This window comes from Alternaria infectoria (assembly GCF_024043175.1).
Source record: "Alternaria infectoria strain BMP 0036 chromosome Unknown scaffold_1, whole genome shotgun sequence".
Lineage (NCBI taxonomy): Eukaryota > Fungi > Ascomycota > Dothideomycetes > Pleosporales > Pleosporaceae > Alternaria > Alternaria infectoria.
In genome coordinates this window covers 2,280,587-2,297,605 of record NW_026250690.1, presented here as the reverse complement: position 1 = coordinate 2,297,605, position 17,019 = coordinate 2,280,587, and the positions used below count along the sequence as shown (strand labels likewise).

At 52.0% G+C, this 17,019-nt stretch overlaps 3 protein-coding genes across 3 annotated transcripts; 1 reads left to right on the top strand and 2 right to left on the bottom strand.

Moving 5' to 3' along the window:
• Positions 1 to 535: 535 nt before the first annotated feature.
• On the bottom strand, positions 536 to 2,118 carry J4E92_000785 (uncharacterized protein; the record flags this gene model as incomplete). Its single annotated transcript, XM_051492200.1, has 3 exons — positions 536 to 1,361; positions 1,768 to 1,795; positions 1,893 to 2,118. The coding sequence occupies 3 exons, from the start codon at positions 2,116 to 2,118 to the stop codon at positions 536 to 538; spliced, it is 1,080 nt and encodes a 359-aa protein (XP_051357712.1).
• A 1,103-nt stretch (positions 2,119 to 3,221) lies between these two features.
• J4E92_000784 (uncharacterized protein) lies at positions 3,222 to 4,989 on the top strand (the record flags this gene model as incomplete). Its single annotated transcript, XM_051492199.1, has 3 exons — positions 3,222 to 3,365; positions 3,412 to 4,775; positions 4,827 to 4,989. The coding sequence occupies 3 exons, from the start codon at positions 3,222 to 3,224 to the stop codon at positions 4,987 to 4,989; spliced, it is 1,671 nt and encodes a 556-aa protein (XP_051357711.1).
• A 6,891-nt stretch (positions 4,990 to 11,880) lies between these two features.
• J4E92_000783 (uncharacterized protein) lies at positions 11,881 to 16,558 on the bottom strand (the record flags this gene model as incomplete). The annotated part of the gene is made up of 5 exons (XM_051492198.1): positions 11,881 to 12,503; positions 12,554 to 12,868; positions 14,995 to 15,885; positions 15,961 to 16,425; positions 16,552 to 16,558. 5 exons carry the CDS (start codon positions 16,556 to 16,558, stop codon positions 11,881 to 11,883), a joined length of 2,301 nt encoding a protein of 766 aa, XP_051357710.1.
• Between the last annotated feature and the right edge of the window lie 461 nt (positions 16,559 to 17,019).

The window sequence follows — 17,019 nt, the reverse complement described above, 5'->3', positions numbered from 1 at the left end:
GTGCTTGTCTTGCTACCCGCCATCTGTTTGGAATAGCACATGGCTAGGCTGTCGCTTCGAAACTTTATCAAGGTCGCCACAATAACCTCCCTCGAAACATGCGACCTCAGAAAACCAACATCGAATTTACAATCAGGGGAACCCAGGGAGTTCGCAGGCTGTACGGTAATACCGTGCGGTCGGAGCGATAACGCCGTGTGACATTGACCATGATCGTGAAGAACAGTAAAGATCTACATGTACTAACTTTCACAGCTGTGCATAGCGAGTCAATAAACTTCATGTCCTCCACTTCGGAATCGGGAAGTGGAGAGCCTCGTGCCCGCCTGAAGGATCAAAGTATTCAAAGCAAGTGTTGCGATCCGCTAATGTGAACAGAAAATGAAGTTGGTGGTTGAGAGGCGGGGAAGTCGACTGCGAAGGTGGTGGGGCACTTTCCAGATAGAACCTTGCAACTCTACGGGCATGCCACCTACGTAGTATTGAATCTGAAGCAGCAAACAGTGTCTAAGACAACGAGTTTTCCAGGCTAGACTCAGGAGTCTCTCAGACTACCCTCCTTGACCATGTCCACAACGTCCATGAAGGTATCGTACATGTAGCTACGCCGCTTCTGCCCTTGCTCATTTTCGAAGACCAACTTCCATTTATCCTCCGGCTTAAAACTGTCCCAATTTACTTTTACCCAATCGTGGCAGGATGCATCAGAGTCACAGTGGTTGTTGTTGACATCTTCATGCAGTTCTGCATTGTCATACTCCAAAACATCTTCAGCAAGATACCTGCCGACTATCATAGTCCTCTCATGAAGGTAGAAGTTCTCGGTCTCGTAGTAGCTTACGGCCGAATTGGCGCAAGCCCTGAAGAAAGCGCGAAGGGTATTCGGGTAATGGAAGTTCGTGTTCTTGAGGACAATGCGACGGATCGTGGAGGAGTGTACGTTGATGATACTCGCGAGTGTAGGTGCAGTAGTGCTCGTAACGAGTCCGTTGATATGGAGCGAACGTAGGCGGAATGGAGGACTGCCGCCCAGTAGCTGGAGCAGAGGAGCCCAACTCTCATTGCGGATCTGATACTTACCGATACCCTGATCGCCAACAGACAAAGCCAATGCTTGGAGATTTGCATTGGTATTGATAAGCTTGACGAGGGCTAACATGTATGCATCAGTCTTCAAGGTGGCCATGTCGAGTTCCAGGTTCAATGACGTTAAGCCACGTAAGGTAGGTGAAATCGTCTCGAAGAGCGACTTTGGAGTCCCCAGTAGCCAAGTCTGCCACTTCAACCCGAACCCTACAACCCTGAACTCTTCAAGCTGCTGTGGCGCAAGCCGTATGGTGTCCACCAGAGCATGCATGACTCTGTATATGGGAAGCGCATGCATGGTATGGGTGTGTTTTGGTGAATAGGCTCTCGAAAACTCGGGACGGAAACCCATAACACCCATTGCCAAAGGATTGGATGTTGAAATCACAGGGTAGCACAATTTGTCAGCCATCCCTTCCAGCGCGGGAGGTGCACGAAGCGTGATACTCTTCAGATTTGGTAGACGCCGAAAGATAGCACTGAACAAGTTTCGCACGTCAGATTCGCTGAGCGTGGTTCCAATGCAAGGTGATTTCGTTGTGTCCAGGCTTGGACCGTATCGCAAGCTCTCCGGTGACCGACATTTCAATTTGGAGTATATCTCGAGTGCGCGAATACGGGTTGCAAATCGTAAACGGGACAGGGCCTCGAGACGTTCGACGCTCGTGATAGTGGTTTGACATCTCCGGCTGGAAAACTTCGCTTCGGTCTAAGTACGGTGGTTAGCGACTCATTAACGAGCACCTTGAAGTGAGATAGAGTACAAGCTAGGGAACGATCGAGCTTTGGGTAAGGGGAGAACGTACTTACAAGAGCATGATCGATGGCCTGTAATATAGTCCGACTGCCGAGCGCTTGTAGTATGCTCAGAGATTCCTTGTCGAGATTCTCAGCGATCATGCCGATGAGCTCGGTGGGTAGGTCTTCCAGACTTCTCCCAACTGGCGGTGATCTGTAGTCCGACATGAACACATCAATGTCTGTATGATCCATGATAGCCCTGTCCTCGGGCGTAATGCTGTCCTCGTCCATGTTGGATGGTGATATGTGGCTGGAGGTGCTCAGGGTGAAAATAAAATGTTGCAGATTTTATGTGTGGGTTCGAGATGAATGGCGGTACGAGTGATGCGAGCGGTGGCTACCATGGTCCTGGCTGGCGATAGGAAGGGCTATCTGTGGCACCACCCCATTCAACAAGGGAGCTGAACAGGCGCCCTGCAGCCTACATTCGTGTTGAAACAAGTGTTAGCAAGATCGTAATGCAACGTAGGCATCCTGGGTTGTTTCCTTCTATCTTTTATGTAGATGGGTGTCCAATTTTCCCTATGAGTGGGTGGCATAGAGTGGTACTGCTTCCCTGGTCCACAAAGGAGGAGACCCTTTCGGTCGCTACGTCCGATTTTTGGCTGACCATATACAGTCGGGATTTCGAGGGCGTTGTGTTCGTCATGGCTTTCTACGCGGATGTTCGCGCGCATCGTGTGCGGCGCAGTCGAGTTGAAAGAGGAGAGCATAGGGTGCTAGGGGATCATGGCGCTCCTAGTGCTCGAGTCGTGATAGAAAGTGCAATAGTAGGTACTAGACAAAGTACATTGCGATGAAGGGCATCGTGATTTTGGTGTCGACATGTTCAGAGACGTCGATGATGCCCAGGTGCATTCCGGCGCTACTGCGTAGCTAAGCATCGCGTCGCGTCGCGTCCGGGGTTCGGCACAACACCTGCCGCAAGCTCCTTGCCTGCCGCCTCACGTGCGCATCCGGCACAATGCCCACAGATGCTGGCCCACCTGCATCCTTCCGTGTATCAGTGCGAGAGACTTGCATGTCTTCGGGTGTGAAATGCCCACGAGGCTGCAAACTTTACCCGGCTGTCTGTGCCCCACCCCCGCGATGTGGGGTTAGGCGTTGCGCGCATGCAACCCTCCGAGGATGGCTACTTTCAATGCTGCTGGCGGCGATGCCTGTTGATTAGCAAGCTCTGATTCATGTGTTTGTTCATTGGTCGCTTCATAACAGACGCGTCGTGCGAGCTGCAATGCATCCCTTGGTCTCAACTGTTGCTTGGAGCAGTCTTCTTCTGAGGAGCATTCCCAGTGAACACGATCAATACAGCGGAAAACATGGCGATAGAGCAAATGTTTGAGGCGTTGCCTCTACACTATCTGCAGCATGGCATCTCCAAGTTTGGTGCTGGCAATATCGCCTTGGCAGTCTTCTTGACCGCACTTTTAGGTGTACTTGCAGATTATGCTTGGATGCTGTATATGAGATCGAAGATGGTAAGAGCAACACACAGGATTTGATGATGGTACTAACGTTGAATAGCCCCCAGGGCCCTTCCCATACCCCATCGTTGGCAACACGTTCCAGCTGCCTGACAACAAGCCCTGGATTTTCTTCGAGGAGCTATCCAAGAAATACAGCACGCCGCTGATAACGTATTGGATCGGACGTAACCCAACCGTTTGGATCAACGATGCATGGACCGCAAATGAACTACTCGACAAAAGAGCTGGCATATACTGCTCGCGCCCGCGCATGCTTGTCTTTGCCGAACTCGGATCTGGCCAAAACAACCTCGTGAACCTGATCACTACTACGCAGGCGCAGCGGGAGCGGTTTCGGATGCTACGCAAGGTGACGCACCAGGGCGTTGGCATCCAGCAGGTGAAGAAGTACCGCGACTTCCAAAATGATGAGAGCAAAGTCGTCGCCCTCGATCTCCTGAGCACCCCCGAAAATTACGTCGCGCACTTTGAACGCTACGCGACCAGTGTGGTCTCTATCATCGGCTTTGGCAGACGCGTTGCGAGCCACGAAGATCCAATCATCACCGAGGTCATCGCATTGATGCATCGAGCAGCTGATCTGAACGTACCGGGCAAGACATTCCCTATGCTAATGGAGACCTTTCCGATTCTTGCTCGCGCACCTACGGAATATGCCCCATGGAAGCACGGCATGGGATCGAAGAAGAAGTCATCCCGCGGCCATGACTTCTTTTATTCGCTCGCCAGAGAAGCAAACGAGAAGCCAGGACACGAAGACTGCTATTCAAAGATGTTGTTTCGCGAGCAGGAGAAATACGGTCTCAATCACAAGGAGATTTCGGCATTAACTGGTAACCTGTTCGGTGCGGGGTCCGACACATCAAGTAGTACGCTCATCACCGCTGTTCTCGCCATGCGAGCGTTCCCAGAAACTATGCAGGCCGCGTGGGAAGAGCTAGATCGCGTTGTCGGAGAGGACCGTAGTCCTTCGTTCGAGGACGATGCAAACCTACCTTACATGCGAGCATTTGTAAAGGAAGTGTTCCGATGGCGATCAGTAGCCATTATCGGTGGACAACCACACGCTCCAGTTCAAGACGATTACTACAACGGTTATCTGATTCCGCAATCCGCATGGGTACAGGGCAACGTCTGGGCGATACACCATAACGAGCGTGACTTTCCTGAACCCGACCGTTTTAATCCAAATCGCTTCTTGAAGGACCATCCGGATTCGCGACCTTTCCCCGGCGAAAGAGGCTACATGACATTCGGTTGGGGTCGTCGAGTGTGCTCAGGTCAGGCACTTGCCGAGCAGGGCACGTGGCTGACGGTAGCGCGATTGGTATGGGGCTTCAGGATCGAGCCAGCACTAGATGAGAATGGGAAGCCCATTCCGGTCGACATATTTGATTACACGTAAGTGTCTACTGGAAAGCGATCAGTATGTGAGATACTGACATCTGCAAGTAACGGTTTGAACATGCGACCGCAGCCGTTCAAAGTGAGCATAAAGCCTCGGAGTGAAAGGATACGTCAAGCTATCGTACGAGAGGGCGAACAGGCATTGGCAGACCTTGCGCAATACGAGGGTGAGACGAAGTATCGCATGAGTACATTCTACAAGAAGTAGATCTTGCCATGAGAAAGTAGTAGCCGGGACGGATTTGACGGTAGTGAGTGGTGGGCTGACGCATAGTCTTGGTCAGCCAAGGCGAATGTCCATCCAACTCTTTTTAACCGGTGATGCCTCCAATAAGGTTGATGTGGTCCCAGTACCAATTCTTTCCCAATGCGAGCCCCGACACTGAACTACCAGGACATGATGCTCTCTATCGTGTCCATGACGAAAATACCAGGGCAAGTGCAGTACATAAGACTCCAAGAGAAAGCTGGGAAGATCGTGAGCTGTAGGTTCAACATCAATGAACGTTGATGCCAGTCCGATGCGGGAGATTTTCGGGTCAGGCTCAAGATAGTATGAACGAGATCTCTGCGATTGCGGCAGTGGGAGCGGCATTATACGAGTAACGTGAGCACTGATATGGATGTATATAGTCGGTGCCTGTGTGATGGAGTCGTATAGTGTTTGGTAAGTTTTCCAGTCAACAATTTTCCCGTCGTTGAGCTCCGGCTTCACTGCGCATGAAATTTCAGTCTTGTCTCGGGACAATCTGGCGTTGTCCAACATCTTCAACCCCCTGGCCCATCGTACAGTGCCTTCCCATCCGGTCCACGACCAGCTAGGAAATTCGACTCGTCGTCTAGCTGGGCCTTCCACGTCCCAGCTCAAGTTGCTGACGAATCTTCGGTGCGATATGTTAAGCGGTGTTTTGTCCGACCCAAAACGATCGTTATCACAGTATGGCAGTCCCCAAAGGTGTCTGAGACCATTTGAGTGTCCCAGAGACGCGAAGATCCCAAGCATTGCATTCAGTACATCGCTTTCATATGTGAGCGAGCGTCTTGTGAACGCTTCGATCCGGCTGAGAACTGTCATAGCATAGCCCTTGACAGATGGGAAGAGGCCTGGGTCATGTTCCTCGAAAAAGAATCCAGTTTTTTCCCCACCACGACGCCAGAACATATGTTCTGGGGCTATCCAGCCTTCCATCCGAAATCTTTTTTGACATTCGAAATAAAGTTGAGTGTCGGTGAAGACAAGACGTCTAGTCGGAAGCAAGCCTTCTTGATATGTCCAGCCTCTCGTGCTCCATGCCGTGTTCTCTAGGGTATCGCTACAAAACATGGGAGTGGAATCCAGTTTTCGCTGCCCGATGTAGAGAGGGTGGTTCACTTTACGTTGCCGGCTAACACCTGGCAGTCCGTAAGCCCCATCATATCCCGCCGCTGCGATGATTGTGAAGACAGACCCTGCGTAGACCTTGTCCATTTGTTGGAGCTGTCGATGAAAGTCTTCTGAAGATTTCTCCAAGCAATATCTATCGACCCAAAGGTAGTCGTAGCCAAGCATCAGCGTGACTTTGATGGCATCTTCGATAGTTCTAGGTAAGCTGGACGATAGGACGCCCAGCTCCAACGACTCAGCGCCCGCTTGCTGGCCAGGATTTTGTGCGTCCGGCTTGCCCCACACGTAGCTCAATGTCACATACGACCCAGCTGGTGGCAGTTTTCCAACTAAGCGGTTTCTGCAGTCGATGACCTTCAGATTGTGTACGTTGGTGTCGTACTTTGACTCGGTCAAAAACTGAAATTTGTGACATCCATGACCCTTTACGCATGACGCGATCCACTCGCGGGCTTCTGTGTAATCATCGATCAGAGGTGTAATTGCTCGCAGATTCTGACTGATGGGTCCATCCGGATCGAAGATGATGGAACTGCGGATACCGAACAAATCGAAGAGACTATACTCCCCGCGTCGCTCGATACAAAGTATGGGTGCTTCGATCTTTTCGAGAAGAGGTGTTACTGCGACGTGAGATTGCACTGCATTAAGGTTGCACACCCCGCCTTCTGGCACCTGACCCATGCTGCCAGATAGGAATTGGCAGAGACTACAAGTTTCTGGCTTCAGTCGAGAGATCCTCAAGACAGTTCGGACCGGTACCCCCGGATTGAACCGGAGCGCATCGTCCAGACCGAAAGCTGCGCACTGCGAACAGAGGTGGTTAGGCGGTCTGACCACCGTGAAGCTTTGAGGAGGAGATAATGTCATGGCCCGACAGATCTTCTGGGATCGCAGTCGATGCGTATGAGCTGTCCTTGATTTGAATTGAATCTGCGTGCGGAATTGCGCAGAGGTGTAAGTGGGACAACTGCGCCCCATGCCTGCAGGACGCCCGCAACATTCGGTGACCAGTAATACACGGTTAGCTCAGCAGCGCGAAATGGGGAAACTTGGGTTTGATTTGACTGCAGCATCGCTGTCAACGTTGAGCCTAAATACACGGTGAACCAAAGCTGCTCCAAATGCGCTGATAGGGTTTAGAAGTCTCTTCTATCTCCAGCATGATGCGACCGCTTGAGGCAATGGTGAGGATGGCGGAGAGGCCGTTCCCGATGATATTGTCGCCTTGAACATCAGGAGCGTCATCCGTGATCAACGCCAGATCAGAATTTGCCTGTTACGGGCAGACCTGCTGATGTAAGCGCGCACGTACCACTGCGTCATCGCGGTGCGCTCCCCTTGCGGACACCGAAAACGTCTACCTTTTGCATCGCGGTACCGTTATTGTTTATCGTGACCTGCTAACATTCATCGCATTCATATCGGATGCATTGGGCCTAGAAGTAATTCGGCATCCGCGGTGTCGCACACTGACGACATCAATTGGACAACGATGAAGCAACCCCGCGCTTCTATCGCTCAAATCTCGGCCAGGTCTTCACCCAAGATCCATGATGGCGAGTTGGACTTATCGAGAATGCTTCATTCACCATGCCATTTTCCGTCATTAGGAATAGCAGGCAGCTCGAACCGTTGACCGATGTTAGTTCACACACCAAAGTTCGTCTACGAGATCCTTTGAAACACGACCTCTGAAGCTCCATTGTTTGGGCGCATTTGCTCCCGTTTTCGGCACTCATATTTTGTGCGGCAAAGAAATCATTCCTTTGTTGTAGTATGGGCCATTCGCTCCTCGTCAAAACAGCTTTCTGCGCAATGGAAGACGAACTACTCACGGATGTCGCACCTCTGACAAAAACTTTCATCTTTTGTATCGATTCAGCTCTTGTACCCAGCAAGCTAAATGGCCCCACCGTACGCGAGTTTTTATAACTATTTCAGATATGATGCCAACGAATTCATCCATCAGAACAGGAATTGGACGACTCGTGAGTAGATTTGCTAAGTACAGACAAAGATCACTTGCTTATAGTAGCCACTAGCGGAACGTCTTTGGACAATTTCGACTATATGGGCCGGGGATGGGAACGTCAAAAATTACTATGCTACTCAAACCCAGAATGCGAGTGGAAATTGGAAGGCGACCAGTCCTGGATTGCCAAACCCGAACCCAATACCAGTTAATCCATTCACGGCCGCAGATGTTAACCATGCAAAGACTACGCAAACTATGCCTGCATCTGCAACTGCTCCCGGAGCGAATGTCCTGCCTGTCGCCGCTGCTCCTGCATACGTCTCGTCTAACCTACATGACTTCTGGCCAAGGCTGCCATGGTCTGCACCGGACGAACCCGCTCCACCATTCCTTGACATGCAAGCGTTGAAAGACGATGTTGATTTCGTAAAGGAACATTGGCTCGACACTGAGCCGCGCATGCCTCCACCGAACGACAACTCTCGTTGGCATGGCATCAAGCTATTAGGATCTGGTAGCTATGGCGCAGCCGGTTTGTGGGCTGAAGCCGATGCAGCAAACAATATTCGTGACGTATGTATCTAGTCACAGACACGATCAGTGCCCTTTCCTCAGCGATAAGCTAACATCAACACCAGAGAATGGTGATCAAAGAAGCCAAAGCCTTCACACCAAGCCGATGGCGCGATCCCAAGAACTGGCGGGACCGATTGCCACAAGAAATACGTATCCACCAGCTTCTCGAAGAACGTCGTGTCGTGGAACCAGCCATGTGTCGTCATATTATCCGTTGCCGCGCACACCGACTATGGATGGAACATAGAAGATACAGATTGTATCTAGATTACCATTCGGGTGGCGACATGAACGCGGCAATGACATTTCATGCTAAAAGCTGGAAGGACGGGAAACCCACCGACGAGGACATATTCGTACCAGAGGGGTTCGTCTGGTATACCATCAAAGCGCTCGCGACTGCTTGTCTGGTGCTTCGCGAAGGCACCATCGATGGCACTACGGTTGATGGCTGGAGACCCATCACCCACTTGGATTTGCAGTTACCAAACGTACTTTTGGATGTTCACACTCCACCGACCCAGCAAGCTAAGGGAAAGTCAAAAGCGGGCTCCTCCAAGAGTGCTAGGCTCAACCGCGCCGACGCTGACGATTGGAGAACTAAAGAACCTCCTGTGATGCCTATACTTGCAGACTTTGGTATTTCCTTTTTTAGTCCGAATGATGATGACTGTCCAATTACCGACAATCCTGATGACTATATCATCCACGAAACTGATACGCGATATCCTCCTGTAAGCAGCTTTCTTTTTTTCGAAACGTCGCTTGCTACGATAGCTAATCGCTCCTAGGAAATGCACCAACAAGAGGAACCGTACTATCTCGAGTTGGGTGAAAGAACTGATGTTTGGGGCATCGGTCACATCGCATGGAGGCTCTTATGTAATAAGCAAGTTGATGTATTTGGTCCGATTCGTTGCGACACAAAACCTTCGCGCAGCACGAAAAATGATGACCAGCACAAAGTCCCGTTAGCCCTTAGACATGAGCGCAACGTCCGTCCCAATGATGACAAAAGTGTACTCGCAGAGAAGAGCACTGCACAATATACAGCTGGGAAGTACGGGCGAGAAGTCAAAGAGTTAGTGCGGAGGTGCTTGAACTTCGATCATAATCTCAGACCGACTCTAAGAGAAATCCTTGCTGAGGTCGATCAATCTTTCTCGGAGGACGACGTCTTAACAGACCAGATCAGGGACAAAGACGGGTTGCTACTGACTCTGCCAGATTTTCCCGAGTTCGCCATGGGACAGCCAGTCGATGCAGCTAAAAGAAGGGGACGTGAATGAGACTTAGTCTGGCCGCTACTGTAAGACTAATGCAATCACCACTCAATATTAGCGAGTGCCGCCTTTACTTCGCCCTCCCATTGTCTCTCGCTACTCTTGGAACAGCAAACTCCAATCGGCCTTGCCGTGAGGCCTCCTGTGTCTGCGCCGCTGCCTAATGAAGTCACTACTCGGGAAGTTCTCATTGATGATCATGAAGACGGTACGCTCTCTGTCCATTTATGCCAAACTCGGCTTGTCATCCCATCATCTTGGTTGGCTGGCTGACTTGTACAATGTCATGTTTATCTTGTTGGACAACACTTCCACCGGTCAATCTGCTTCACTATGCAAGACAAGGAGATCTCAGAGCCGTAGTCGACAAGCCGCCTCGTATTGGCCGTCCAATGAAAGACTGAAGACAGGGCTCGTGTGTTGCTGGATGCAAGGGCTGACTGAAGCTGGGTACGTAATACGATAAAGTTCATAGCACGCTATCAGATCTACTCGGAGCTTGAATGTTTTCAGACAGGAAGAAACGTCATGTCGATATCACCACATCATCTCTTCATGTCCCTCAACGCCAATGTCTCGGAAAGAAAGGCACGATCCTCGGCGCTTAAAGCTTGATTCAGGTAGAAAGCTTCACTGCGGGCCTATCCGGCGTGGCATCCACGACGTCAGAAAGGTAAGAGCTACTACCCATTGAACGATTCAAGCGTAAGGCCAGCAAGAAGGTCTAAGACACAGATTATCCATGGAGAAATTGCTTCCGTCCACTGTACCCATCGCACTGCGGGGGGAGCTGGGGTAATCATACTAAGCCGGCGGGTGGATACGAGGTATACTCTCATCGAAGGAGCGATATTCGCGCTTCGATGAGACATAAAGTGGAACTGTCAACCCAAGGCGTGCCTGATCGTCGTGTGTAGTGGTTGTGTTCAGAATCCTATGGGGCTTACGGGACGCCTTACCCGCCCCCAGATTTCGATCCGTTGCTTAGCCGTTGTTCCCGGGCTGACATGCTTGATTTGGATATGGATGCTCGCACGATGTTCGAAGGAAGATGTTTGGTAGAGCAGGGGAGAAGTGTATATAAAGACGTCGTTCGTCGGCTTGGAAGTATTCTTCATCAGCTCGACTCGACTCTACTCTTCAACTTCAACATCCAAACCAAGAAATCACTTTTCTCACACACGACCAATCCTCCACTTAACCATCACCATGCGTTTCGCTGCCGTCATTGCCGCCCTCGCCATCACGGCTACCGCTCTTCCTGCAACCTCTTTGGAGCAGACGGGAGCAGCTCTCGGTATGCTCCTTTCACATGAACTACCACGTCCGCAGAAGCTCTTGCTAACCACTCTTTTCCAAATCAGATGCTCAGGCTGATGCTTGCGCCGACCTCGATGCATACCAGACCTGTACTGGAGCCTGCAGTGGGCTCGCCCCGGGCTTTGCCTGCGCTATCAATTGCCTCATCGCCTACTGCGCTTAAACTGTTACCCTTGGCGCTTGGAATTGGACTCAGGGGGCAAGCAAGGGGAAAGACCCTGGCTTCGTTTTTGGATGGGGGTAATCTTGGCCGTACCCATACTTGTACCTAGAGTCTGTAGACTGGCCAGCCGTTCGTTGCTCGCATGCACAATGAGAATCTGTTAACGTCAACCATTTCCAAGTGAAGGTCCATAGCGTGATATTTCAAAAGAAAAAGTAGATTGTGTATAGATTGGTATCAAGTTGAGTACAGTCCCTTAACGCCAAAGTAGCAAACCCTCATGATCCAAAAGAACTCGCCGTACATGACGCTGAAATACCAAGATCAAGCCATTACACCATGCAATCCCGTCCCAACGTTATCGTATCATATCATGTCGTATCGTATACAGTCTATCAGCGCCTTCCAAAGCCACCGGCCATCTGCTTCTGCACATATTTGGCGCCCTCTTTCTTGATGATAGGTAGGGCGTAGTCCTTGAACATGCCCATAGCCTGCCTCTGCCACTCCGGCTGTCCAGGCTTTCCCGGCTTGCCGCCTCCACCTCTGCCACTCCTGCGGCGGTCGTCGTAGCGATCATCGTCGTCGTATCGACTGCGCCTATCGCGACCTCCATCGTCATAGCGAGAGTCGCGGCGCGGCTTGCTGTTGAACATGTCGTCGTATTTGTTATCGTAGCCGTCGTCGCGGCGTCTGCGATCGTCACGGGGCCTGTCACGGCGTTCGCGGTCATCGTAGTAGGGGTCCTTGTCTTTGCGGCGGCGGTCAGACTTGTAGCCTTCGGACTTGTAGCCGTCGCGGTCACGGCGCCCATCGTCTTTGGGCCTGCGAGGAGGATAGTGCTCGTCGTATGAGTCGTAGGTATCCTCATGCCTGGGTCGGCGGGGGCGGTCGTCGCGGCGTTCCTCGCGATGCTTGCGTCGAGGTTGGGGTGGTGGAGATTCAGAGTCAGAGTCGGACGAGTAGGACGGTTGCCTGCGATGGCGACGTGGTCGGGCTCCACGAGGGTCACGTTCTTCTGCTGCTTGGTTAGCTGGAATTGCGAAGAGCGCTGGCAGGCTGGCATACCTCTGGGTGGTGGTGGCATAGATTCAGGTGGTGGAGGTGGCATGCCCTCCATTCCTGGCGGCGGAGGGGGAGGCGGCGGAGGATAACCTTCGTGGCCTGGTGGAGGCGGTGGAGGATAGGCGCCATGCGGGGGCGGTGGAGGGTTGTTGGGATATGGCGGCGGCGGCGCATCGTCGACAGGCCTCTCCTTGCGAGAGCGGCGGTGATCGCCTCTTCGGCTGTCGCGGTAGTCGCGGTAGTCTCTCTTGTCGTCTTTGCCAGGCGCCCATTTTGGCTTGCCGTTCTCGTAGCTGTCAAAGCGGTACGTGCCCGGATCTGCTTCCTTGTCAGCCCTGTGCCGATTCAATGCATACTGGACATCTTACGTGATGGCGGCGGGGGCGGCTGCTCCGGTGAGGAATGTCTGTCTCTATCGCGACGACCCATGTTGCTTGCTTGTTGTAGCGGTCAAGGTGCAGGTAGTGGTGGAGTGTAGGTGTCCAGGTAGCGTGGTCTAACAGTCGGCGGCGAACATCTGACACTTAAAGCGCGGCTCTCGGCTAGGCCGCACCTCCCAGCCCAGTCTCACAAGACACCATGTCGTCATATGCCCTAATGCCTCAGCTCGTCGTGCACAAGTGCAAAATTTGCGGGGCTGCCGACGCATTCGAAGCTTCGCGACGGCGTGGCAGAGCTCAAGTGGGCTGTGTATGTAGGCTGCGATCATCGTGCATGGGCAGCACGTCTAGACGGGCCCACTTCTGCAAGCCATTGCCGTCCGCGATGCTCAACTGGCCAGGTTGTGCGCCTGAAGAGAAGGGCCGTTCCCCCGCAATGAAGCGTGGGATAAACTGAAGATCAGGGTCTTCCGGAGATTTCGACGATGGGGTATTGCTACGTGGTGTGCAAAGGGTGGTGCTGCCTTATGCTGATCTATCACACGCCCGTCAAGACGTCAGGGGACGCTGCACTGCCCAATCGCTACACCTGCTGACTGACCTCGTTACCTCAGTCTCCATATCCTGACCTTGCCCACGATCACGGGAAGCGGTGAACTTCGATACCACATGCGGACTAGATCCCATGACTCAAGTCTTCGTCTACATCATACTCGGGCTTCAATCGTATCGCGACCGAATTTTGACTATTCGGCGACATCACAGTAGCTCACCAAGATCCAACGTCACCTCGTTCATCGAGCAGACTACGTCACACAAACGGCACGATGGTAAGAGCATGTCGATCAAACTATCACACTCATCTAGGCTTGATCTGAATTTCCACCAACGTCACCGTCGTTCAGAACATCTCGATAGCCTGAGGGGGCTGGGAACTAGACTGGACCTGCATAGAGTTGCAGTCTACACGATAAGCGTCTTAGCGGCCTCGCTCTTCAACGTACTACGTAGTAGACTAGATCTGATCAACCTCTGCTGCTGCTCTCTCTCTCTCTTGTCTCTGCTTCCTCTCTATGTGTAGGCTCAGAGCAAGCTCGACCAATATTAACTGAAGCCGTCCAGACGGTCACGAGGAGCTCTTGCGCAAGAGCCCTTCTGAAGCTGCAAGAATTGAACTCCAGTGGTCCTGTCAAGATGTTCCTGGACCTCGGTAAACTACGTGTACGCCGTCTTGGTTCGGACGCGAGCCCCGGAACTCTATCTAGCTAGCTTTGTTGAGATATCAGGTACCATATCGCAATAATTGCTACCTCTATTGTGAAACAAACGTTACCTGTTCACCTGCTAGTGCGACTGCAAGCCAGCAGATTTCATGTACAGATTTTGATATTGGTTGATTTCTGGCTTGTTTTTGGTTTGACGGGTCACCAATGGTCGCACCTCATACAAGGGAAAAACTGAACACCCTAAAGGCTACATCAAGAAGAAACCCTGCAAATTAGGTGGCCTAACGTCGATGTAGGCTCCAGACCTGTCCAGGTTTTCCCTAGGTTGACGTGGTCGTGTACTGGACTTGGTCATCCCAAACGACTATATCCGCTCTCGATACATTTGAGGAGCTGGGAATCTACTGCCCGCTACCTCGCTGATAGTGATGCTGGCCACGACCTTGAGGTGGAGCGTAATACCCGCGACCACGTGAGTTCGCAGAATCACCCCCTCGACTCTGGCCAGACGTGAACTGCCCGCGTCCGCGCGAAGGTGTAAAGTCTCCTCGACCATGACCAGGCACGAATTGGCCACGTCCGCGAGAAGGTGCAAAGTCAGACTCTCGGCCCTGACCGGGTGTGAAGTAGCCACGTCCGCGCGGAGCGGCAAAGTCTCCTCGGCCTTGAGCTGGCGCGAAATTCCCACGACCGCGAGGTCCGCTGTTGTAAGCACCCCTGCCCCTTCCACCACCCTTTCCTCGATTGCCATGAGTAGGGAGCGGCCAGAATGTTTCACGTGTCTCTCTGTCCACAGCCCAACTTCGTTCTTCCATCGTACGCAATACGATTGGCCCACCTTTCTCTTCCCTCACAAGAATCAAAGCTCGATTCGGCCGATTCTCTCGCTTCAGCACATCTCTCAGGCGTATAAGCAGAGCAGCGAGTTTCCTCAACGGTTCCTGCTGGTTCTGCTCCCATGTCTTCACCCTTACAGTTGCGACTTCCTCCTTGATCCTCGATACAACACCGGTACCTTTCTCGTAGGGAGCGGTGTAAAGCAACGATGTACGACCGAACCAGAGCTGATCTTGACATGCGACCAACCCTGATGCCAATGGGCTATAAGCCTGAGTTTTGAGCTCTAGTATCTGGGCTGTTGGTACGATATGGCCTTTTTGCAGGACCCGAATTGGCGCATTGTAATTGAACCTTGGAGGGTTCACGTGTGAGCTTCCGCTCACCGCTGCTGCTTCGGTCTGTGTGAGATCGTCGGGAATGATGCCGTCGTCGTATGCATCTGCTTCGAAGCGACAAACGACGTTGAGAGGACCCATTGCATATCGTATAGCCCGATAGTGACTCGTCGCATCCTCCATGTCTTCAGTTTTCTTGGTGAAGGCTCGCTCGAAGTTGAACCCGTAACTCTTCCCGTCTGAGCGTTTCCACCATCGTGACTCCCTGCGCACGATGACGAGTGTGTTGAAGACTAGATACAGATTGAGGCGGAGAGGTGCGTTGTTCTTGCCCTGAGCAAATTCCAATAACACACGGAGATTGTTGCGATCTGCGAGAACGTCGATGTTGTGGAAAGTGGTGTTTGGTGACATAACCCGGAGGGCATTGAACATCGGCAGGTACGGATTTTTCGGTTGGCGAGCGTAGTTGTAATCGTTGGAATCCCAGCCACTATCCCTTTCGACAGTGTGCGGCAGGCTTGGCGGTTGCCATTTTGCTGGCTCGCCGGGAACTAGATAGATGTGAGTCTAACAATACTCGAAATTTTAACTGGCAAACGCCTGGCTGGAGGTCATGATATACTCACCAAATATCGTATTGGTACCGTCTTCCGCAGCCTGCCAGTTGTAGCAACACAACAGCTCCGGTTCCTCGTCCCATGTTACTGGCTCTGGTACCGGGATGAGTGCGGTCTTTTCGATTATCTCTACAACATGTCCTGCATCTCTTGCAATAGTGCTGTTGAAGCGCGCCAGTTTTCTCCTGCGTTTCTCAAGTACGACTGGATCGATCACTTCTTCTTCAGGAATTTCCAGAATCGCATCCCCACCGTCCGAATCGGAGTCAACGCCATCTTCGGCCGCAATGGTGGGCTCCACAGCACTGTCACCCTGCAGTTGCTGCCAACTCGAACCACCCAAGGCCAGGGCAATTTTCGATTCGAAAGAAATGGCTGTCGAGTTCATGTCCGGTGGTGCAGAAGCCGCCAAAGGATTCGGCTCGAGTATGCGCTGCTTTGGTGGATTGGCCTGCGAGTCTCTTTCTGGCGTATCTGACTGATAGTCTTCTCTTTCACGTTTTCTTCCACTACTGTCGCTCGGGCCACTAGTTCGCTCTCCAAATGCTTAGGAGGGACGATGAGCGGGAGGATTAAATTTAGGCGTGTACACAAACGTACCGTACATGCCGGCTGTTTCGCAGCGCCTTCCCAGCTCTTGCGCTAGAGGTTGATTACGCGCACGTTCAAAGGGGTTGTAACTTCGATTAGAGTAGAGGCGCCTTCAGACGTATTTGTGGTGAAGTGATAGGTTGTGTTGGTATGGAGAAGCTGGATAGGCCTGAACCAACTCTGTCTATCGGGTTAAAATGTTGGAATCAAGTAACAACCAACGGTAACATGGACGTGGTAGTGTGGGTAACGAGACGACAGATTGTAAGGAGCAGGGAGACGCGAAGGCCGGGGTGACGCGACTTGGAAGGCCTCGATGAGTGAAACTGGGTTAGCGCTTCGGCTAACAGCGTAGCGCGTGTGATCCTTCGATCGTCCAAAAGCACCTCCAGGGCTGGACAATTCACAACGTCCTCAGTTTATAGATGCTCTCGATTATTGCACCTGCACTGTCATGTGTATCCGCAAGGGATACTC